Consider the following 25,499-nt stretch of genomic DNA (forward strand, 5'->3'; position numbering starts at 1 on the left):
AAGGGCTAAGAGAGACTAAGGGGTTGTTAATTACAGTGCCTTGCGAAAGTATTCGGCCCCCTTGAACTTTGCGACCTTTAGTCACATTTCAGGCTTCAAACATAAAGATATAAAACTGTATTTTTTTGTGAAGAATCAACAACAAGTGGGACACAATCATGAAGTGGAACAACATTTATTGGATATTTCAAACTTTTTTAACAAATCAAAAACTGAAAAATTGGGCGTGCAAAATTATTCAGCCCCCTTAAGTTAATACTTTGTAGCGCCACCTTTTGCTGCGATTACAGCTGTAAGTCGCTTGGGGTATGTCTCTATCAGTTTTGCACATCGAGAGACTGAATTTTTTTCCCCATTCCTCCTTGCAAAACAGCTCGAGCTCAGTGAGGTTGGATGGAGAGCATTTGTGAACAGCAGTTTTCAGTTCTTTCCACAGATTCTCGATTGGATTCAGGTCTGGACTTTGACTTGGCCTTTCTAACACCTGGATATGTTTATTTTTGAACCATTCCATTGTAGATTTTGCTTTAAGTTTTGGATCATTGTCTTGTTGGAAGACAAATCTCCGTCCCAGTCTCAGGTCTTTTGCAGACTCCATCAGGTTTTCTTCCAGAATGGTCCTGTATTTGGCTCCATCCATCTTCCCATCAATTTTAACCATCTTCCCTGTCCCTGCTGAAGAAAAGCAGGCCCAAACCATGATGCTGCCACCACCATGTTTGACAGTGGGGATGGTGTGTTCAGCTGTGTTGCTTTTACGCCAAACATAACGTTTTGCATTGTTGCCAAAAAGTTCAATTTTGGTTTCATCTGACCAGAGCACCTTCTTCCACATGTTTGGTGTGTCTCCCAGGTGGCTTGTGGCAAACTTTAAACAACACTTTTTATGGATATCTTTAAGAAATGGCTTTCTTCTTGCCACTCTTCCATAAAGGCCAGATTTGTGCAATATACGACTGATTGTTGTCCTATGGACAGAGTCTTCCACCTCAGCTGTAGATCTCTGCAGTTCATCCAGAGTGATCATGGGCCTCTTGGCTGCATCTCTGATCAGTCTTCTCCTTGTATGAGCTGAAAGTTTAGAGGGACGGCCAGGTCTTGGTATATTTGCAGTGGTCTGATACTCCTTCCATTTCAATATTATCGCTTGCACAGTGCTCCTTGGGATGTTTAAAGCTTGGGAAATCTTTTTGTATCCAAATCCGACTTTAAACTTCTTCACAACAGTATCTCGGACCTGCCTGGTGTGTTCCTTGTTCTTCATGATGCTCTCTGCGCTTTTAACGGACCTCTGAGACTATCACAGTGCAGGTGCATTTATACGGAGACTTGATTACACACAGGTGGATTGTATTTATCATCATTAGTCATTTAGGTCAACATTGGATCATTCAGAGATCCTCACTGAACTTCTGGAGAGAGTTTGCTGCACTGAAAGTAAAGGGGCTGAATAATTTTGCACGACCAATTTTTCAGTTTTTGATTTGTTAAAAAAGTTTGAAATATCCAATAAATGTTGTTCCACTTCATGATTGTGTCCCACTTGTTGTTGATTCTTCACAAAAAAATATAGTTTTAAATCTTTATGTTTGAAGCCTGAAATGTGGCAAAAGGTCGCAAAGTTCAAGGGGGCCGAATACTTTCGCAAGGCACTGTATGTGTATGAGATTTACTTTTTTAGGTAGGCAATCCGGAATGGTCAGGAAGATGAGTGAGATTGGCCCACAGCAGGATATGACTAGCCTAGACAGAACCACTGGTCTAACTCAGTGTTGGTTGTGATTTTCTGAACTTTCCTCTATTTAGCCTAGCAGTATTTGGAATTAGTTTTGGCGGAGAGTATCTACCTCCATTGATTCCTGGGTTTGACAAAAACACAAACACCCTACGGTAGACAAATAGAAATCACAAAAAGTCTTAAAGCCAGACACTTCAAGATGCATCCTTTGAAAGAAAGTTTTGTTTGTGTTCTGAACCCACATTGGGGACAGTGCTTACCTGTGGGCACAGAATGAAAGGCAGTGCAGTCTGGCTGTGGAGAGGAGTGCAGAAAGAGAAGGGAGGGAGAGAGGGAAGGTGTACTAGCCCACACAATGCAGTGGAGAGGACCCACCCCCCAGCCTTTCTCTCCCATTAGTGACACACCACACACACTCCGACATACAGAGAAACCATTAGCAAACACTTTAAAGTGTGTAATTAGATTCCAGCCTGATTTGAACCATTGTGCAGATATCTGGCAGACCCACACACACTTATCTCAACTGGTTCGCAAATACTCTGCAATGTGTTATGCCATTTTACCGCAAATAATTTGCATTTCCTCTTCACCCACATTCCAATCAACTTTCCTGTTTTAATCTTTTTTATTTTATTAAAGTGACCATTTTCCTGAGATATGGAGAGAAGAGGTTACTTGTTATTGCCTGTCCTGGTCCAGGCTGCTGGGATAACTGAAGGGCAGCAGCCTTGCAGGTGGAGGGAGGTCTGCCTAAGGTTGCATCCCAAATGGCACCCTATACCCTATATTGTGCACTTCTTTTGACCAGAGACGTTTGCTGTAGAGGGAATAGGGTGTCATTTGGGATGCATCCTAGCTGTTACTGGGGCTAATGTACCAGAGAAGCTAATGTAGCAGGACAGGGACAGGGCCTTAGTTCACACTGGGAACACTGGGGAACCCTTTAGGTTATGTGGTCACCCCAACCCTCCTGCCTCCCAAATGCTACCCTATTCCCTATTTAGTGCGCTACTTTTCACCATCGTCTCTAAGGGCTCTGGTCAAAGGTAGTGCTTCTATACAGGGAAAAGGTGCCATTTAGGATGCAAGCTGAGTGTGGTACCCTTCCCTCTCATTCAATTAAGTCTGCTTATCTGGCTGTCCTCCCTCTACCCCAGCTCACTGCAGGGTCCCCCATTCACAGAGTCATCAGGATTCTATTCACTTACTGATGGTCTTCTTCACAGGGCATGACTAGAACTCCCTGTTTCCCTACACCCAGAGGGCTGCTAGGAAATGGACAGGGGAAATGGGGACACATTCAGAGGCAGTTGCTGTAGTAGACTGTGACTGGAGTTATCTTTACCTCTTCCTGTAGCAACCCCTCTCTCTCTGTCTTTTCTCTTCCATCTCCCTCTCCCTCACTCTTTCTCTATCTCTCAGTCTATGCCCTGTGGTGAGGGTTCTGCGGTGAGTTAGGAAGATCTTAGCTCAGATATTGGCTGTAAATTGAATTGTGTGGCGTGCTGGGTTCCTAGCCAGTGTGGCACAACACATGCTCCCTGGCCAATCTGTTAAGAAACTGCTTCTAAAGAGGGAAGTAGAGATTGTCAAATCCTCCTCCCCTCCTCTTCTGTCCTTCGCTTCTCTCTCCTCCACTCCCATCCACTCATTGCTTTCCTTAAAGACATTCTCCGGTACTTTGGCTACGAAGAAAGTATGTTTTAAACCTCCCGCTTTGGGCTGGATGTGTCAATGTGTAGTTCATACATGCATAATCTATGAGCAGAATTACTGTCTTACATTAATTATCCATGAAATTCCTAATTTGATAGTGACTGTTTTCTTTAAGTTGTGTTGTGCAATTTTCCCTACATTTTGCCCAGCGTTATCCAATGTGGTTGGAGGGTGGGCCCAATGGCACAGTGGACAGGCAGAGGGGGGAGGGTGGGCCCAATGGCTCAGTGGATAGGCAGAGGGGGGAGGGTGGGCCCAATGGCTCAGTGGACAGGCAGAGGGGGAGGGTGGGCCCAATGGCTCAGTGGTTAGGCAGAGGGGGGAGGGTGGGCCCAATGGCTCAGTGGATAGGCAGAGGGGGGAGGGGGGGCCCAATGGCTCAGTGGACAGGCATAGGGGGGAGGGTGGGCCCAATGGCTCAGTGGATAGGCAGAGGGGGGAGGGTGGGCCCAATGGCTCAGTGGATAGGCAGAGGGGGGAGGGTGGGCCCAATGGCTCAGTGTACAGGCAGAGGGGGGAGGGTGGGCCCAATGGCTCAGTGGACAGGCAGGGCCCAATGGCTCAGTGGACAGGCAGAGGGGGGAGGGTGGGCCCAATGGCTCAGTGGATAGGCAGAGGTGGGAGGGTGGGCACAATGGCTCAGTGGACAGGCAGAGGGGGAGGGGTGGGCCCAATGGCTCAGTGGACAGGCAGAGGGGGAGGGGTGGGCCCAATGGCTCAGTGTACATGCAGAGGGGGGAGGGTGGGCCCAATGGCTCAGTGGATAGGCAGAGGGGGAGGGGTGGGCCCAATGGCTCAGTGTACAGGCAGACGGGGGAGGGTGGGCCCAATGGCTCAGTGGATAGGCAGAGGGGGGAGGGTGGGCCCAATGGCTCAGTGGACAGGCAGAGGGGGAGGGGTGGGCCCAATGGCTCAGTGTACAGGCAGAGGGGGGAGGGTGGGCCCAATGGCTCAGTGGACAGGCAGAGGGGGGAGGGTGGGCCCAATGGCTCAGTGTACAGGCAGAGGGGGGAGGGTGGGCCCAATGGCTCAGTGTACAGGCAGAGGGGGGAGGGTGGGCCCAATGGCACAGTGGACAGGCAGAGGGGGGAGGGGGGGCCCAATGGCACAGTGGACAGGCAGAGGGGGGAGGGTGGGCCCAATGGCACAGTGGATAGGCAGAGGGGGGAGGGGTGGGCCCAATGGCACAGTGGACAGGCAGAGGGGGGAGGGTGGGCCCAATGGCACAGTGGACAGGCAGAGGGGGGAGGGTGGGCCCAATGGCACAGTGGACAGGCAGAGGGGGGAGGGTGGGCCCAATGGCACAGTGGACAGGCAGAGGGGGGAAGGGGGGCCCAATGGCTCAGTGGACAGGCAGAGGGGGGAGGGGGGGACAATGGCTCAGTGGACAGGCAGAGGGGGGAGGGGGGGACAATGGCTCAGTGGACAGGCAGAGGGGGGAGGGTGGGCCCAATGGTACAGTGGACAGGCAGAGGGGGGAGGGTGGGCCCAATGGCACAGTGGACAGGCAGAGGGGGGAGGGTGGGCCCAATGGCACAGTGGACAGGCAGAGGGGGGAGGGGGGGCCCAATGGCACAGTGGACAGGCAGAGGGGGGAGGGGGGGACAATGGCTCAGTGGACAGGCAGAGGGGGGAGGGGGGGACAATGGCACAGTGTACAGGCAGAGGGGGGAGGGTGGGCCCAATGGCTCAGTGGACAGGCAGAGGGGGGAGGGGGGGACAATGGCTCAGTGTACAGGCAGAGGGGGGAGGGTGGGCCCAATGGCTCAGTGGACAGGCAGAGGGGTGAGGGTGGGCCCAATGGCTCAGTGGACAGGCAGAGGGGGGAGGGTGGGCCCAATGGCATGGTGCACAATTCTCGGGGACCACTTTTGGCTTGTGAGCACTACTTTCAAAACTACTGGTTGGGGAAACGTCTCACTTATCTGCCTTCCAAATTAGACTGGTGAATACGCATTCATTACGTTTTTACACTTCTGCAGCAGTTGACGTTTAACTTGTGAAAGTATCCCTGAAGATGTTGCACGATGCAGTGTTTTAGAGCTAGCATCTTTCCCCCTCCCCACCTTTCTGTACACCTGTGCACAGATTCTGAATCCATATATTTGTATTGAAATCTAGCAAGATGTGTGCACTCTCATTCCTCACCGTGTCCATGTGAATACGGCTGAATCCATAAATGTGTCTGGTGTATTCCTGGTGGCTGTCTGTGTTTGGAGATAGACGGTACAGGGAGGGGCTGTCACCGTGGAGATGGAGCTGTGGATAGCATTGATTTGTGAAAGCTAACCTCTTTAACCCCGCTCTGCCTCTCCTCCCTCCATTCTCCCCCCAGCTGTTTACATCCTTCACTCACACAATCACTAAGATAAACACGTCTCACTGCCAATCCCTCTCTCTCTCACTCACCTTTATTTTCCATCACCCCTCCCTCCCTCTCTCCATCTTTCTTTGTCTCTCTCCCTCTAGCAAACTCCCAGCCCCCCTCCCCTCTGTCTGTCTTGCTATGTAGGCTAGCTCCGTGGAGACTGGGCTAGTGCAGCTTTTTTATTCAAGCTCACCTAACTCCCTCTTCCCTCCATTTCTCCTCCTATCACACCTACCCACCTCTCCCTGTTTCCCTGTTTGTGTTCCCCCTCTCCCCTCCTCTCCCTGTCTCCTCAGCATCCTTCCTTTCTCTCCCTGGTATGATGAATGAATGCAGAGTGCGTTTTGTGTTCAGAATGAATCAGGACAGATCCTCTAACATATGCAGGAGATCAGGTGGAGGCAGAGCTGCCTGCAGCCCAATGCTGCAGCACAGATTCACATCATGGACCTACCCACCCTGCTATCTGAGATGTGCACTGCCTCTTTAATGCAATCTCTCTCTCTCTCTCTCTCTCTCTCTCTGATGTCTTCTCTCTCTCCTTGCAGGTGGGTCCAGATCGCTTGCCCGCGTCTCTCCATTGATTGGGGCACAGCTTTCTCCAAACCCCTGCTGTCTCCCTATGAGGTAAACAGGCGTCTTACAACAGCTCGCCACGATCCACACTGTCTGCTGCTGTCATTCACTATCAAAAGAGGACAAGAGCGTGCACGCATACACACACACATACACATACTTCAAATGACTTTTCTCCCTCGGAGCAGGCGGCGTTGTGTAGGAACTCGCACCCTGTGATAAATGTGGGAAAATAACCTCATGTTCTGATGTCTGGTGTTAACATTGCAGGGGCTCATCAGTGCTGCTTGTCTCAGAGCAGGCAGGTAGGGTTGATGGGGCTGAGGACAGGGCTTGGGAAAGAGGCTGGTAGGCTGGCTGGATGGGGATAGGGAGAGAGGCAGGCAGGCTGGCTGGGGGATAGGGAGAGAGGCAGGCAGGCTGGCTGGGGCTGGGGATAGGGAGAGAGGCAGGCAGGTTGGCTGGATGGGGCTAGGGAGAGAGGCAGGCAGGCTGGCTGGGGCTAGGGAGAGAGGCAGGCAGGCTGGCTGGGGCTAGGGAGAGAGGCAGGCAGGCAGGCTAGCTGGGGCTAGGGAGAGAGGCAGGCAGGCTGGCTGGGGCTAGGGAGAGAGGCAGGCAGGCTGGCTGGGGCTGGGGCTAGGGAGAGAGGCAGGCAGGCAGGCTAGCTGGGGCTAGGGAGAGAGGCAGGCAGGCTGGCTGGGGCTAGGGAGAGAGGCAGGCAGGCTGGCTGGGGCTGGGGCTAGGGAGAGAGGCAGGCAGGCAGGCTAGCTGGGGCTAGGGAGAGAGGCAGGCAGGCTGGCTGGGGCTAGGGAGAGAGGCAGGCAGGCTGGCTGGGGCTGGGGCTAGGGAGAGAGGCAGACTGACTATATGGGGCTGGGGAGAGAGGCAGGCTGGCTGGATATGGCTGGGGAGAGAGGCAGGCTGGCTGGATATGGCTGGGGAGAGAGGCAGGCTGGCTGGATATGGCTGGGGAGAGAGGCAGGCTGACTAGATGGGGCTGGGGAGAGAGGCAGGCTGACTAGATGGGGCTGGGGAGAGAGGCAGGCTGACTAGATGGGGCTGGGGAGAGAGGCAGGCATGGAGACAGCTATGCAGTAGGAGCCCCTATGTTCTCTCATTTCTCTCTCTCGCATTCTCTCTCTCGCGTGCTCTCTCTTGCATGCTCTCTCTTGCGTGCTCTCTCTCTCGCACTCTCTCTCTCTCGCATTCTCTCTCTCGCATTCTCTCTCTTGCATGCTCTCTCTCTCGCACTCTCTCTCTCGCACTCTCTCTCTCGCGTGCTCTCTCGCATGTTCTCTCTCTCACACTCTCTCTCGCACTCTCTCTCTCTTGTGTGCTCTCTCTCTCGCACTCTCTCTATCGCACTCTCTCTCAATTCAAGGGGCTTTATTGGCTTGGGAAACATATCTTTATATTGCCAAAGCAAGTGAAATGGATAAACAAAAGTGAAATAAACAATAAAAAGTGAACAGTAAATATTACTCACACAAGTTCGAAAAGAATAAAGACATTTCAAATGTCATATTATGTATATATACAGTGTTGTAGCGATGTGCAAATATTTGAAGTACAAAGGGGAAAATAAATATGGGTTGGATTTACAATGGTGTTTGTTCTGGTTGCCCTTTTCTTGTGGCAACAGGTCACAAATCTTGCTGCTGTGATTGTACACTGTGGTATTTCACCCAGTAGATATGGGAGTTTATCAAAATTGGTTTTGTTTTCAAATTCTTTATAGGTCTGTGTAATCTGAGGGACATATGGGTCTCTAATATGGTCATACATTTGGCAGGAGGTTAGGAAGTGCAGCTCAGTTTCCACCTCATTTTGTGGGCAGTGCGCACATAGCCTGTCTTCTCTTGAGAGCCGTGCTTCTACACCTGCATTGCTTCCTGTTTGGGGTTTTAGGCTGGGTTTCTGTACAGCACTTTGAGATATCAGCTGATGTAAGAAGGGCTATATAAATACATTTGATGCTCACTGAGTCTGTACATAGTCAAAGCTTTCCTTAATTTTGGATCAGTCACGGTGGTCAGGTATTCTGCCACTGTGTACTCTCTGTTTGGGGTCAGTCACGGTGGACAGGTATTCTGCCACTGTGAACTCTCTGTTTGGGGCCAAATAGCATTCTAGTTTGCTCTGTTTTTTTGTTGATTCTTTCCAATGTGTCAAGTCATTTAAAAAAAATGTTCTCATGGTTTGGTTGGGTCTAATTGTGTTGCTGTCCTGGCTGTTTGTTATTTGTTATATATCCACAAAGATTGGAGAAGGGGTTTATCCACACATCTCCGTTTTGGATAGATAACTCTTCGTGTTGTTGTTTGTTTAGTGTGTCCCAATTTTCCCAGAAGTGGTTAGATTCTATGGATTCTTCAATTGCATTGAGCTGGTTTCTGACGTGCTGTTCCTTCTTTTTTCGTGGTGTATTTCTGTATTGTTTTAGTGATTCATCGTAGTGAAGGCGTAGACTCAGTTTTTCCGGGTCTCTATGTTTTTGGTTGGACAGGTTTCTCAATTTCTTTCTTACATTTTTGCATTCTTCATCAAACCGTTTGTCATTGTTATTATTCTTCTTAGGTTGTCTGCTTGACATTTTTAGATTTGATAGGGAAGCTGAAAGGTCAAATATACTGTTTAGGCTTTCTACTGCCAAGTTTACACCTTCACTATTACAGTGAAATGTTTTGTCCAGGAGGTCGTCTCAAAGGGATTGAATTTGTTGTTGCCTAAATGTTTTTCGGTAGGTTTCTACACTACTTCCATCAATAGCATTTCTTAATATTGTGCAGTTCCTTTGGTTTGGATGCTTTCACACTTTGCATCTGATATTGACTGGAAGCGTAATACGCTGGAAACAGATGACTAGCGGAATGACAACAACATTGATGCTTGTTAAAGAAGAGATGGAGAGAGAGACACCAAACATTGGTACATTTTTGAAACTACTCTTCTCTACACTAATCATATACTTTGCACACGAACCACCATCCGCTTTGAGTAAGTAATCAGGAATGTATTAACGTGAAATGCCTGTGTTTGCTGGATCTCTCGGTGAACAGGGCAGCCTTGTAAGGCTCTGATTGTCCGAAATGGTTACGGCAAGTATTCTGCTGTTGTCCTTCTCTGTTGTTGTCCGGTATCTGGGGGCTTGTGGTGTAGTCCTGAACAGAACTACAGAGTTGATTCTCCTTCCATTCATCTTGAAGATGCTAATTTGAAGGTGGGCTAGCCAGCCGTGTCGATGGTTTCCGGTGGGTGGATGAGAGTAGCGTAATACGATGGTTTGAGCAGAGTAGTAGGTTTGTCCTACTTAAATTCACTTTGGAAGATACTTTACTTAGGACGGCTAATCAGCCGTACCAGTGATTGTAAGTCGAGTGAGTTTATCGTCTCTAACTCGTGTTGAGATTCAAAGTTCAAACCACTTTAAATGTTCACCTGCAGCTTCACGCTTTTCTGGTCTGTGTTTTTTCTTAACACATCATTTCTACAGTGTGTAGAAAAGGGGCGGTTCCGACAGGCTGACACGCTCTCTGACCTCACTCTAGCAGTGGCTACTTACTGTGTACAGTTATAAGAAAAACATTCATCTCTTATAGCTTCTCCAATCCCATCCCTCTCTTAACAAAACACTTTCAGCATTTTTCATATTACATGCACAATGCAGAGTATGGAAACGTTGTGTATGTTCTGGGTATACTTTTCAAGTTACAGTAGTTCCTTTTTAACATTTTTAAGGACGTCACAAAATAACGGACAAAATGACATTAGTCTTCTATAGATGGCCTCGGACCATTCCCCACATTCTATGTTAGAAATATTATTCCAGTAGTTCCTTTTGAACGTGTTAGAGTTTCAGGGGGAAAAAGGTCTGTTGAGACCAAGCACATTCCTTTGGTGAATTTGGAGAGGGAGACCTGAATCTTCTCCCCTTGATTTACAACAGGCCGTGAGTTGTTAATCCCCACTAGTTCTTCCTCTGCGGGTGAGAGGGGGTCTGATTGAAGTTATTCATTGCAAACCTGATCTGACCTATTTAGATTCTCATGGACAGTCATGACACTCTTCAGGTAGACTGTGATTTTGCTGTGATCTGATAGGGGTGTTAGTGGGCTGACTGTGAACACTCTGAGGGACTCTGGGTTGGGGTCAGTGATAAAGTAATCTACAGTACTACTGCCAAGGGATGAGCTCGCTCTCTCTCTCGCTCACTGACTGACTATAGTGTACACTAGCACCACAGCACAGCAGACCAGCTCCCCCTGATGGTGGCCTCATCACACTGCATCCCAGCTGCAGCTTGTTTTTTTAACTAGAAAGAGATGGATCTGATAAGCAAATGATTGTTTGTGTGCTCCTGCTGAGGTAGTACATCCCTTAAGACAGGCATTGGTTGCACAGTGATAACAAGCACAGGGGTGTGAATATGATGTGGTCTGCGTTTTAGAGACATGAAGAGGTGTTAATGTAAGCACTATCAGTCATTATTGTTTTCGAATAATGAGTCATATGAAATGAGAAATGAGTCATATGCTTAAAATGTACAGTTTATATAGATATTTGGTTAGTTTCTAAACAGGAAATGTGCACCTGGTATGATAATTAGCAGGATGATCATCATGGTCATATTTTCATATTTTAAGCTGTGGTCCAATGTCAGTACATTCCATATCTGTGATCATGCCTGTTTACATGTCCAATCCTACGCTGCTACTATGATATTGACTAATGCTGTAGATGGTTTGTGACTGTGATTCACCCACTAATAAGATCCCTCCCTGATGTCAATTTGTGTTCAGAAGGTTTCTAGTAAAATGTCCCTTGGCTTCCCTGACAGACCTTTTTCAAATAGTATCAATACATATAAATGATTTGCGCCGTCTGCAGTGGTGTGTATGTTTGATAAGTTAATTCACCTCTTGTCATCCCTGCTAATCGACTGTATCTGTGTCTGTGTGCTCCGCTTTCCTCTGTGGCATTCGGAGATGAGGAAGAGAGAGATGGGAGGAGAGGGAGCAGTGGTTATTTTCAGAGCGTCTCATGTTATATTTATAGTCAATAAGACACACTTGCCTCCTGTCAGCAGAGGGATTAGCAGGAGCAGCTAGTTTACACAGAGAGGAGGGAGGGAGGGCGGGAGGGAGGGAGGGAGATAAGAAAGAACAATTTGTGATTGATAAAATCAATTACATTATTGGCCAGGGCTGTGATGATGCCTGTATTGCAATATTTTTTCCATGGCAAAAATGAAAACACGAAGCAGACCAAACACTTTGTTCCTTGCTGTACGTAGAATATTGTGTGCTATAGCTTGGTAAGAATAAATACATGTGACTCTGGATGACAACATAATTATGTTTGTTTCCAGCATTAGGGCTGTTTTCCTAAAGAAGGTAAATCTGCTTTGTGTTTTGTTTCCTTGCCACGATACTAACGAGTATCGTGATACTGGTATTATCCTGGCTCTAGTATGGACATGGCTTAACATGATAGCAAAGGGGAATTATTGACATTTTAGGCAGAACATGTACAATACAAGAGTTGTTTATGGAATTTATCAAATTTAAAACTCCCTGACCTGTGTCTTTTGAATAGAGATAATTGGAAATCCTCTGTATTATAAATGCATTCTCTTTATATCGCTATATCTTAATGTTCACTAACTCTGAACATAGCCAGTATGAATCATTGGCTATAAATCAGTCTCGCACATGGTAAAGCACTGTGTGTTAGTTCCGCTCCAACATTACAGTCCAGTTACTCTACAGTGAGTATGTCCTAAATGGCACCCTATTCCCTATATAGTGCACTATAAAGGTTAGTGCACAAAATAGTGCACAAAAAAGTATTTAGTCAGCCACCAATTGTGCAAGTTCTCCTACTTAAAAAGATGAGAGAGGCCTGTAATTGTCATCATAGGTATACTTCAACTATGACAGACAAAATGAGGGGGAAAAATCCAGAAAATCACATTGTAGGATTTTTAATGAATTTATTTGCAAATTATGGTGGAAAATACGTATTTGGTCACCTACAAACAAGCAAGATTTCTGGCTCTCACAGACCTGTAACTTCTTCTTTAAGAGGCTCCTCTGTCCTCCACTCGTTACCTGTATTAATGGCACCTGTTTGAACTTGTTATCAGTATAAAAGACACCTGTCCACAACCTCAAACAGTCACACTCCAAACTCCACTATGGCCAAGACCAAAGAGCTGTCAAAGGACACCAGAAACAAAATTGTAGGCCTGCACCAGGCTGGGAAGACTGAATCTGCAATAGGTAAGCAGCTTGGTTTGAAGAAATCAACTGTGGGAGCAATTATTAGGAAATGGAAGACATACAAGACCACTGATAATCTCCCTCGATCTGGGGCTCCACGCAAGATCTCACCCCGTGGGGTCAAAATGATCACAAGAACGGTGAGCAAAAATCCCAGAATTACTCGGGGGGACCTAGTGAATGATCTGCAGAGAGCTGGGACCAAAGTAACAAAGCCTACCATCAGTAACACACTACGCCGCCAGGGACTCAAATCCTGCAGTGCCAGACGTGTCCCCCTGCTTAAGCCAGTACATGTCCAGGCCCGTCTGAAGTTTGCTAGAGAGCATTTGGATGATCCAGAAGAAGATTGGAAGGATGTCATATGGTCAGACGAAACCAAAATATTACTTTTTGGTAAAAACTCAACTCGTCGTGTTTGGAGGACAAAGAATGCTGAGTTGCATCCAAAGAACACCATACCTACTGTGAAGCATGGGAGTGGAAACATCATGCTTTGGGTCTGTTTTTCTGCAAAGGGACCAGGACGACTGATCCGTGTAAAGGAAAGAATGAATGGGGCCATGTATCGTGAGATTTTGAGTGAAAACCTCCTTCCATCAGCAAGGGCATTGAAGATGAAATGTGGCTGGGTCTTTCAGCATGACAATGATCCCAAACACAACGCCTGGAAACGAAGGAGTGGCTTTGTAAGAAGCATTTCAAGGTCCTGGAGTGGCCTAGCCAGTCTCCAGATCTCAACCCCATAGAAAATCTTTGGAGGGAGTTGAAAGTCCGTGTTGCCCAGCAACAGCCCCAAAACATCACTGCTCTAGAGGAGATCTGCATGGAGGAATGGGCCAAAATACCAGCAACAGTGTGTGAAAAGCTTGTGAAGACTTACAGAAAACGTTTGACCTCTGTCATTGCCAGCAAAGGGTATATAACAAAGTATTGAGAAACTTTTGTTATTGATCAAATACTTATTTTCCACCATAATTTGCAAATAAATTCATAAAAAATCCTACAATGTTATTTTCTGGATTTTTTTTCTCATTTTGTCTGTCATAGTTGAAGTGTACATATAATGAAAACGACAGGCCACTCATCTTTTTAAGTGGGAGAACTTGCACAATTGGTGGCTGACTAAATACTTTTTTGCCCCACTGTATATATTGCACTATAAAGGCTATTCCCTATATAGTGCACTATAAAGGATATTCCCTATATAGTGCACTATAAAGATTATTCCTTATATAGTGCACTATAAAGGGAATAGGGTGCCATTTGGAAAGTAGACACAGTTAGGTAGGTAGAAATAAAGTGACATCCACGCTTGTCATCCAAACTCAATATTTTGACACCTGTTTCACATGTGTGTGAAGTCAGACGTTGTGCCATCGTTTTCTGCATACTGCTGTGCTCCATACAATACTTTTCTCCTTCACTGTTTCTACTCAACCAACACTAACACTTCTGCCTTTTCCATCAGACAACTCCCTACCTCAATGACATACCAATGTCAGGGAAAGCCATACCAATTCCAGTCGTTTGTGGAACTGAATAGAAATTCAAATCATGAATTGAAATAAAACCTTGATTACAACTATAGGCAGCTCAGGAATGACATAGTTTAATGGAAAAGGACTGAAATGGAACTGGCCCCCGGCCCTGATTATGAGCTATGTACAGTATGATGGGCTGTAGTAAAACAACAGGACAAATCAACGGAGTGCTGGGAGCACTCTGTCTTGGTTGTGTTGTCTCTGTGTGCAGGTAATCTATGTTTCACCTCTCGGTCTCCTGTCCTCTCTGCTCTCCCTCCCCTCCTCTACCAGGCAGCTGTGGCTCTGCAGCAGGTGGGCTGGCAGGAGGTGTACCCCATGGACTTCTACTCCAATCAGAGCCTGGGGCCATGGGCGCCCAACCACCCCGACAACCAACCAGCTCGGCCCGCCCGCAAACAGATACAGGTGAGTAGGGCAGATGTTGAATGACATGGATGGGGAAGGGGGCAGGAGATGAAACCACGTATGTGCCCAAAGTGCTTGAAGCCTCTCGTGTGTCTGTGTGAGAGACAGTCACATGGCTTGTATGGAAGAGCTGACAGAGAGCAAGCACATCACCATGGTGACACCCAGCGGTACACTGACAACAGGGCACATTTCATGATTTTTTCATGTTTTATTTGATTTGTGTTGATTCATTGTTACATAATCTGACACTATGTTGTAAATTCTGTACAATGACTTTTAAATGTGAACAGTGAAAATGTATGCATTCCCTTTGGATTCATATTTCCTTGCTATGAACATTTGTTTTATTCTCATCTGACCACACATGTTAAACGTATCAGGGGTAAGTAATATCAGGGGTAGGTACTGTCACAGCCCCAAATCTTAACTCTCTCCCATTGTTTCCCTACAGAAGACTGGCTCACAGCCAGCCCCTCTCTCCGCTCCCTCACAGCAGTCTGAACAGTGTGGACAGAACCAATGCGCTCCTTGTGGCTGTCAGGGAGAATGACACATACACCACCACCAGTGCTGGCTGCCAACCAGCTCTTATCATGGCGATCGGTTGGAGCCAGGCCAGCCTAGAGGGGAGTGAGTCTATCTACCACCCACAGGAGGGCTTTCACTCTGAGCCCTGCTCAACACCTCGCCTCCCCCAGGAGACAGAGAACCAGAGACACTTCACCTCAGATACTATTCCGTTGTTGTCCTGACGGAATGGACTATACTGCATCTAAGGGTTGTTACCTTGTAAAGTGTGTATGTGTTGAGCACAGAGAAACTGAGGCACGGTATGTCTGTGTATGAAGAGGGTGAATATGTGCAGGAATGTGTGTGAGTGGGTGTGCATTCATGTATATTTTTCTGTGAAAGAGAGAGGGGGAAGAATGATATAAGTTGGTGTGTGGGGGTAATAAAGAGAGAGGAATACAGAAGGATGGCCCTGAGTTGATTGTGTTAGATGCCAGGGGATGTGGGTGGCTTTGATTAAATACAAGCCACTTATCCCTGGAACAGAAGGAAGCTGCCAACCACTTTACACTGCTAACCCACAGACTATATTAAAGAAGATAATGCATATGGTCAAAAGATGAGACATGCTGTTTCTCTCCATTTCAAGCTTGTTTTCTTTCTATTATATTATACAGTAACAGTCAAAGGATTGGACACACCTACTCATTCCAGGGTTTTTCTTCATTTAGTACTATTTTCTACATTGTAGAATAATAGTGAAGACATCAACTATGAAATAACACATATGGAATCATGTAGTAACCAAAAAAGGGTTAAAAAAATCTAAATATATTTTGTATTTGAGATTATTTAAAGTAGCCCTTTGCCTTGATGACAGCTTTGCACTATTGGCATTCTTTCAACCAGCGTCATGAGATAGTCACCAGGAATGCATTTCAATTGTGATGTGTTAAAAGTTAATTTGTGGAATGTCTTTCTTTCCTTAACATGTTCCAGATGATCCGTTGTGTTGTGACAAGGTAGGGGTGGTATACAGAAGATAGCCCTATTTGGTAAAAGACCAAGTCCATATTATGGCAAGAACAGCTCAAATAAGCAAAGAGAAACAGCAGTATCATTACTTTGAGGCATGAAGGTCAGTTTCTTCAAGTGCAGTCACTATAACCATCAAGCGCTATGATGAAACTGTCTCTCATGTGGACTACCACTGGAAAGAAAGACCCAGAGTTACCTCTGTTGCAGAGAATAAGTTCATTAGAGTTACCAGCCTCAGAAATTGCAACCCAAATAAATGCTTCACAGATTTCAAGTAACAGACACATCTCAACATCAACTGTTCAGAGGAGACTGCGTGAATCAGGCCTTCATGGTCGAATTGCTGCAAAGAAACTGCTACTAAAGGACACCAATAAGAAGAAGAGACTTGTTTGGGCCAAGAAACACGAGCAATGGACATTAGGCCGGTGGAAATCTGTCATTTGGTCTGATGAGTCCAAATTTGAGATTTTTGGTTCCAACCGCTGTGTCTTTGTGAGACGCAGAGTAGGTGAACGGATGATCTCTGCATGTGTGGTTCTCACCATGAAGTATGGAGGAGGAGGTGTGATGGTGTGGGGGTGCTTCACTGGTGACACTGTGATTTATTTTGAATTCAAGGCACACTTAACCAGCATGGCTACCACAGCACTCAGCAGTGATACGCCATCCCATCTGGTTTACGCTTAGTGGGACTATCGTTTGTTTTTCAACAGGACAATGACCCCAAACACACCTCCAGGCTGTGTAAGGGCTATTTGACCAAAAAGGAGAGTGATAGTGCCGCATCAGATGACCTGACCTCCACAATCACCCTGCCTCAACCAAATTGAGATAGTTTGGGATGAGTTGGACTGCAGAGTGAAGGATAAGCAGCCAACAATTGCTCTGCATATGTGGGAACTCCTTCAAGGCTGTTTGAAAAGCATTCCTCATGAATCCTCATGAAATATATTTTGATTTGTTGAACACTTTTTTGGTTACTACAGTATTCTGTATGTGTTATTTCATAGTTTTGATGTCTTCACTATTATTCTACAATGTAGAAAATAGTAAAAATAAAGAAAAACCCTTGAATGAGTAGGTGTGTCCAGACTTTTGTCTGGTACTGTATGTACAATAAATACTTTGTAACAATGAAGAGATTACAAATTCAATCGGACATTCGTGTTAACTTCGCCACCCTCTTCATACGGTTCTTGTCACTCCAATGACTCATATTTAAATCTCTGACTAATAATCAACATTAAACTATGCTGAATTGACAGAATGTATGTATTGCATTTGCCAAGTTTATCAATTAAAAAATATATAATAACATGATTTAATTAAAAAAGGAAGAAATGATGGAACGTGCTGCTATATTTAACATGTCAGACAGGGGGTCCTGGTTGGGGCTGTGTACTAGTCCGTCACAACTACCTCTCCACTCATTTATTAATGACCGGAGTCTGTCAACGGAACATTCTCAGACTGACTCACTAGAGATGATTGACAGCTGTGTGTGATGTGGCCTAAGCTAGGCTGGTTCCCTGAGTACATCTCTCTCTAGGTGATCTACCACAGTCTCTTTGATGTCACACGTACGGCACCCCTCTGATGTCACAAGGCCCTCCTCTGACAAGACCTGCTGTGCTGCAGCTTCTACTCAGATCAGTCACCGCCACATCTGACAAAACAAAGCCAAAGGTGCTAGATACTGCTGGTCCCACCAGATGCCCAGGTCCTCGATGTTCTATTCAAATCAAATGTTTTTGGTCACATGCACATATTTAGCTTGTGTAGCGAAATGCTTGGGTAACTTGCTACGTCACTGTATGTATGTAATATCACATTACGCCATACTCGACACCTAAAAATTTCCCTGACAAGATTAGCTATTGAGTTATAAAGGTGTTTGTTTGCTGGTTGTTGTCTTGTTGGAATCGAACCACGAGAAGCAGTGTTCTCTATCGGTTGATGTATCATTGACATTGGAAGGTGGGGATTTGGCAGGAGATTGATTCAACAGCAAAATAATCCTCCCTAATGCTTGTAGGATTTGCGGAGAAAATAGCTAATTGAATTAAGCGGAGGAAACTTTTGTGGATTTATTTTTTATTTAACCCTTATTTTACCAGGTAAGTTGACTGAGAACACATTGTCATTTACAGCAACAACCTGGGGAATAGTTACAGGGGAGAGGAGGGGGATGAAAGAGCCAATTGTAAGCTGGGGATGATTAGCTGACCATGATGGTATAAGGACCAGATGGGGAATTTAGCCAGGACACCAGGGTTACCACCCCTACTCTTACCATAAGTGCCATGGGATCTTTAGTGGCCACAGAGAATCAGGACACCTGTTTAACATCCTATCAGCAAAGCTGAACTCAGAATACCCTTTCCAGTGTCTCTTAGCTGTTCACAATTGTATTTTGTGGAACCCTGCCCACGTAGAATCCCGACCTACCTCTTTGAAAACATGAACACTATCGCACTGTACCTTACCACAACCCTGGGATGTTTTTATTAAGCACAGGCAGGGAATAATGTTTTCAAATGGAGGCAAAAGTGAGCATTCTAAATCAATATCTAGGTAGTACTTCCTCTTTTTCAAACTATTTGCTTGTGTTTCTTGGTTACTGAACTAACCCAAGTATTTGCACCACCTCAGCTCTCAGACTTGCCTTTCACAGAGACTCTGGAGCAATGCACATATATGGCCAAATGCAGAAAAACATGCTATGTGACAAATCAACACATTTGGTCTGAAGTGTATTGTATCAGACGTATTGCACCGCTTGTTCATTGGAACAGAGCTGTAGTGGGATACAGTGGCCACTAGATGGAGCTCTCTGCATAGCCGGTGTGTTATAGCTCCATCTGAAAGAGCTGCTAAATCACCAGAGTTCATGGGGGATTGATTTATCAGAGTGTTTTGTATGGCAGTGTAGTGGGTGAGTGTGCTTGGGGGTGTCCTTCCAAGAACCCTGTGTGCTTTTTGTATTCAGTGTGTGTAATTGTTTCCAGATGTGGGGGGAATATGACTCTACTCTCCTCCATCTCACTTGGCATCCCTCCCCCTCTCCGTCTCTCTCCAAATGTTTCTGCCATCATGTTTCTTCTGCCAGCAGCTCCCCGTTTCCTGTCCCGAGGGCAGGATTGGCCAGGGTGAGGTTATAGAGAGCTTATGGCTGCTTATTAGCTTCCTATGCACATGTGTCACGGGACTAAGTCATTCCCAATGTCAACAGGTGTCCTGGATCACGTTTGACTGCTATCAGTGTGCATTGTGTTGTACGGTCAGCTGGTGTTTATTGTAACCCAGTTCCTATGTTTGTCACACAAAACCATTATATGGTGATAAAACCATCAGCAATATTGATATCCTCCAAAACAATAAAAAAAAACGTGACCTTTTAAGATGTTAATATACAGCTAATAGTGTATCTTATATAGAACTTTAGTAAAAACCCAAAGACGTGTTGCACAAACTGATTGCTTACGTCCAGACTAGTATGGGCTTGTTTTTTTGTTTGTTTTTCTCTGTGTGTGTGTGTGTGTGTGTCATCTGTTGGGGAAGAGGCAACACTACGTGATGCATTTATCTACTAATTTATTTTCATGACAGCAGAGAAGTTGAGTCAAAGTAGCCTCCCTCTCCTCCCCCTTCATCTCCAATGACCCCATCAGTCCCTATTGCCCTCCTGTGTACAGAACATTCACTCAGAGGTCAGAATATAGACTCAGAGGTCACACATCCTTTTACAGGGACTGATTTTCATTTTTGCCATCCTTCCTCCACCTCTTTCATTTTGCCATCCTTCCTCCACCTCTTTCATTTTGTCATCCTTCCTCCACCTCTTTCATTTTGTCATCCTTCCTCCACCTCTTTCATTTTGTCATCCTTCCTCCACCTCTTTCATTTTGTCATCCTTCCTCCACCTCTTTCATTTTGTCATCCTTCCTCCACCTCTTTCATTTTGTCATCCTTCCTCCACCTCTTTCATTTTGTCATCCTTCCTCCACCTCTTTCATTTTGTCATCCTTCCTCCACCTCTTTCATTTTGTCATCCTTCTCTTTCCAGTGTTGTTAAAGTTATTTTCTTTCACACAGACATATGAACAGATCTACAAACATCAGACACACTTTAGCTGTTTTTACAGAAGATCTGAAGTCAAATGTTTATGCCAAGTTGCACAACAGCAAAGGGAGGGAGGAGGGGATTGTGCAACTTTGTTTTTGTGCTTTTTCCCCCCCAAGGTGACTTGGAGGCTATGTGTGTGGACTCCAGACCATGTCCACGTGTGACTGGGACAGCCAGGGCTGGAGGAGAGCAGGCGTGGCCGTTGACTGTATAAAAGAGCCAGGCTCCTGTTCTGTCTAGAGGGTAACAGTCGGCCCAAGGTCTCTCTCTCCCTCCACACCTTCTGGAATATTCCATTTTGAATATTATATCACTACAAAGAAGAGGATCTGTTTTTTTTTGACAGGTGAATTTTGAAGATGTGGTTGTTCATTATGTGGGTGAGACTGTGTGGTTAGGGGTAGTAATTATGTAGTATGCTGTGGAGCTCATCTCTTTGTGCTGAATTGGTATGTTAACTTGGCATTTGTGGCAGCATTTTCAATGTTGAATCTCATCTATTGTGGAAATAATATGATTGTAAGCATACTCAGTCTAAATGTAAGAGAATATGTTAAATAAATAGATTGCCACTGTATGATGTGTAATACTATCCCTTATTGTCTAATTTTCCCAATGTTATATGACATAACTGTGCCCAAAATGCTTGAAGCCTCGTATGTGTGGTGATATCTCTATATCTCTATGAGGCCCTGTGGCAGGGCTGGCAAGGTCTTTGCAGAACCAATCTACTGTATCCTGCTGCCACATCTGGCCCTCTGGCTGCAGACCTAAAGACTGAGAACGCAGGCTGCGTCCCAAATCACAACCGATTCCCTATGTGGTGCAGGGATTAGGGTGCCATTGCAGACACAACCAGAGACCACAGACTGGGGACAGGGAGCTGGGAGAAGGGGTTGTGAGGCTGAGGGCTGGGTGAGGCCTTTGGCACATTGGCAGGAAAATAAACAGCTGAATGTGGGCATTCCTGAGGGGAGGACGGAAGAATGGAATTAGACTGGAGATCAGTGGTAAGATATGGCACTGATCATCAAGGAAGAATACATTGTAAAAGGACCTAGGCCTAACTTCTTCCAAATAATTAGTACACATGTATCATCAGCATACAGCCAGATCGTGCTGGAAGTTAACTAAGGGGGAAGTTTATTGTCATAATTGTTAATGATTACTCAGTGTTTTCAGCTCCATCGGGATCTGTAAGTGTTAATGTGAGATAAAGCTCATGTCTGTGTGGATGTGGGCAGAATGTGTGTGGGCATGGACAGAATAGATAGGAATGCGAAGGAAGGTTGTTAGGAGGTTGGATAAAAGGCTTTGATGGAGAAAGATTAAGTGTTGTAAAGAAATGAGTAATTCTGTGTGGGAGGTCAGCCTGTCTCTTATCAGCCTGCCAAATGCCACCCCAGCACAATGCTGCCATGGATTATCTCTGTAACTAGTGCTTTTAAATACCTGTAGAAAAGGACTGCTTCATTGTCAGCGTTCTTCTTCTTTCATAGTTTCTCTTTAATTCAATCATTTCCTCAAACTTAATCTCCTCAGTGACAAACTGTGTCTTTAGGGCATTATTGAATTGCTGACATGCCATAATCTTAACTGTTACAGTGCCATAGTAATAATCATTGGAGAATCATTTTCCCAGCCTTTACACACACACACACACACACACACACACACACACACACACACACACACTCAACCCCTATGCGAAGTCAGAAGAGTCCACACACAGAATCCCTAGTAGACATTAGTATTAGTGCCATGTGGTTATCGTGCCCCTCAGTCTGATGAAAGGTCAGCCTGTCTTAGGACTGGAAAGAAGATACTGCTGGCATTCAGGCTACTGCCATTCACTTTGTTACAGCTGCATCCCGATTGGCACCATGTTCCCTATATAGTGCACTACTTCTGACCAGGGGCAGGACTCATTGAGGGCCATTTGGGACATAACCACAGTGTCCTAAATTGTAATGATTGGTAGGTATTATACAGCTTATTGAAGGTACACTACATGACCAAAAGTATGTGGACAACTGCATGTTGAACATCTCATTCCAAAATCTTGAGCATTAATATGGAGTTGGTCCCCCCTTTGCTGCTATAACAGCGTCCACTCTTCTGGGAAGGCTTTTCACTAGATGTTGGAACATTGCTGCGGGGACTTGCTTCAATTCAGCCACAAGAGTATTAGTGAGGTCGGGCACTGATGTTTGGGAATTAGGCCTGGCTCACAGTCGGCATTCCAATTTATCACAAAGTTGGTCAATGGGGTTGAGGTCAGAGCTCTGTGCAGGCCAGTCAAGTTCTTCCAATTTCTGTATGGACCTTGCTTTGTGCATGGGGCATTGTCATGCTGAAACAGGAAAGGGCCTTCCACAAACTGTTGCCACAAAGTTGGAAGCACAGAATTGTCTAGAATGTCATTGTATGCTATAGCATTAAGATTTCCCTTCATTGGAACTAAGGGGCCTGGACCATGAAAAACAGCCCCAGACCATTATTCCTCCTCCACCAAACCTTACAGTTGGCACTATGCATTGGGGAAGGCAGCGTTCTCCAGAGTCCAATGGCGGCAAGCTTTACACCACTCTAGCCGACCCTTGGCATTGTGCATGGTGATCTTAGGCTTGTGTGCGGCTGCTCGGCCATGGAAACCCATTTCATGGATGTCCCAACAAGGCAGTTTGGCAGTTTGGAACTCGGTAGTGAGTGTTGCAACCGAGGACAGGCTATTTTTACACACACTGTGCGCTTCACCACTGCGGTCCCGTTCTGTGAGCTTGTGTGGCCTACCACTTCACGGCTGAGCCGTTGTTGCTCCTAGATGTTTCCACTTCACAATAACAGCACTTACAGTTGACCGGGGCAGGGCCGACATTTGATGAACTGAGTTGTTGGAAAGGTGGCATCCTATGACAATGCCACGTTGAAAGTCATAGCTCTTCAGTAAGGCCATTCTACTGCCGATGTTTGTCTATGGAGATTGCATGGCTGTGTTGTCGATTTTATACACCTGTACGCAACCGGTGTGACTGAAATAGCCGAATCCACAAATTTGAAGGGGTGTCCACATACTTTTGTACATATATAGTGTATGTGTAGAACTAATTAGTACTCATCAAACCCCTGGTTCCTGTCTGTCTGTTCCGGCACCAGTCTGAGCCCTCCTCTCTGAACAGTAAGAGTTTATGTGCTGTCAGAGTGGAGCATCAGCATGTAGCCTCTTACAGTCCAGGGAGTAGGGCCACTCTCACTGATGAGGAATGCACTATCAAGGTCCCTATGTATCAAGCGTCTCAGAGTAGAAGTGCTTATTTAAGATCAGTTTAGCCTTTTAGATCACAATGAATAAGGGGGGTACCTGATCCTAGATCACCACTCCTACTCTGAGACGCTTTATATACAGGTAACTGCCAAAATAAAGGAAACACAACCATAAAGTGTCTTAATAGGGTGTAGAACAGCTTCAATGCACTTTGGCATAGTTTCTACAAGTGTCTGGAACTCTATTGGAGGGATTCTTCCACGAGAAATTCCATAATTTGGTGTTTTGTTGATGGTGGTGGAAAACGCTGTTTCAGGTGCCGTTCTAGAATCTCTCATACGTGTTCAATTGGATTGAGATCTGGTGACTGAGACGGTCATGACATATGGTTTACATCGTTTTCATGCTCTTCAAACCATTCAGTGACCACTCATGCCTGTGGATGAGGGCATTGCCATCCTATGGGGGCATATACCTTGCATCACTCATTTCCTCAAGTGTTTCCGTTATTCTGCCAGTTACCTGGATATGACGTTAATCCAAAGCAGACAGAAGTCAACAGGAGTAAAAAAAAGAGACAGACAAAATGCATGTTCACCATTTTAGAAAATGCTAATTGAATACATACATAACATTTATTTATATTAAACTGTGTTGCTTTTAGGTTTAAAAAACCTGTACAGCAGAAAAGTGATGACCTATAAAGAAAGAAGTCAGAAAATGATCTACAGGCAAAACAAAAGCCTACTTCAATACGCTCATGATGACCTGATTGTAGCTCTTGAAGTGATCTGTGTTCTACAGAACTGCTCTGTCTGTTCCTACCGGGGCTTATGTGGGCTGGTGAAAAATAAATGACATGTTAGAGTTCAGTGCATTCCCTGTGCTTCACTCTGTCTTTCATCTTTAGCCTATAGGTCTGTACCCAACCCAGGGCTGTGCTCTGATGATAAATTCTCACTAACTACAGGAATCTCCTTCATATCAGCTCATGGGACCTATCATCCCCACTCAAGGATACGTGTTTAATATGTATTTGTGATGGATCCTTGAATGATTAAGGGTAATATCTCAATAGGCAGAAAACATCAGCATGCAGATAACACCATCATCATCATGCACAAGTCATCAAGTTCACGTTGTTCTCTTTCACAGTCCTGGGGGATTAATGTCCTGTATTATGCTACTGCAAATGGGCTGGGCTCTTTCTGCACTGTCTAACTGCTGAAATTGCAGGCTTGTCCTGAACAGAGCCATCTATTTGTCTAAATGTAGATCTCTGCATTTCTTGGTTGCTCCCTTAGCAAATCACAATATTCTAAACAGACTTGTTACCCTAGTCAGTCCTTGCACCAAAGTGCTGGTAACAAACACTGTGCCCTCATCACAACCTCGTAATATCAAAGAATATACCCATAAGGTCAAAGGTCACTTCGGGTGTTTAGACGTCTCCAGTCTTTCTCTGAGGAACTCGTCACACAGCCTTCCTTACACACCCTTGTCAATGTGATGCAGGTTTTTCCCCTAGCGACCATGGCTGTAGACTGTTACCAGTGGTGCTGTTTCTACAGTAACAATCTAATGCCACGGTCACCATGGAAACAGCGGGAGAACGAGATTTGCTGTGGAACACATGGTGAATGAGGATTGGCTTGTTGGTTTGTGGAGGGACCCCACAGACTGTAGAATAGGGCTTTGCAGTAGAACCTTCACACTGTATCTTCCTACACATGTTAGCTCTCTGTCTTTGACACTCAATCCACAAAGGATACACATGAAGACATCTGAATGGGCCGGGGAGGGGGTGGGGTGGACGGGGTAGAGATTTGCCAGACATCAGTAGCCATGACTGTAGACTGTTACTGTAGTTTTACTGAGTTTTAAGCAGTAAGCAGTCTAGAGCCAAGGTATTGATGCACT

At 45.6% G+C, this 25,499-nt stretch overlaps 1 protein-coding gene across 2 annotated transcripts in view; it reads left to right on the top strand.

Annotated features, from left to right (window-relative positions):
• The window catches only part of LOC110507778 (2-(3-amino-3-carboxypropyl)histidine synthase subunit 1), a 136,610-nt gene extending 120,999 nt beyond the window's left edge, over positions 1-15,611 (top strand). Inside the window, exons 10-12 of one of the 2 annotated variants that reach the window (XM_036964879.2) lie at positions 6,374-6,452; positions 14,500-14,634; positions 15,089-15,611. In XM_036964879.2, the coding sequence (XP_036820774.1) occupies positions 6,374-6,452; positions 14,500-14,634; positions 15,089-15,187 (313 nt within the window). In that variant the 3' untranslated portion in view covers positions 15,188-15,611. The remainder of the gene's footprint in view (positions 1-6,373; positions 6,453-14,499; positions 14,635-15,088) is intronic. The other variant, XM_036964880.2, reaches the window with a different exon arrangement.
• The last annotated feature ends 9,888 nt before the right edge of the window (positions 15,612-25,499 follow it).

The sequence above is a fragment of the Oncorhynchus mykiss genome, chromosome 27 (assembly GCF_057628025.1).
Source record: "Oncorhynchus mykiss isolate SJ-2025 chromosome 27, ASM5762802v1, whole genome shotgun sequence".
NCBI classification, from domain to species: Eukaryota; Metazoa; Chordata; class Actinopteri; order Salmoniformes; family Salmonidae; genus Oncorhynchus; species Oncorhynchus mykiss.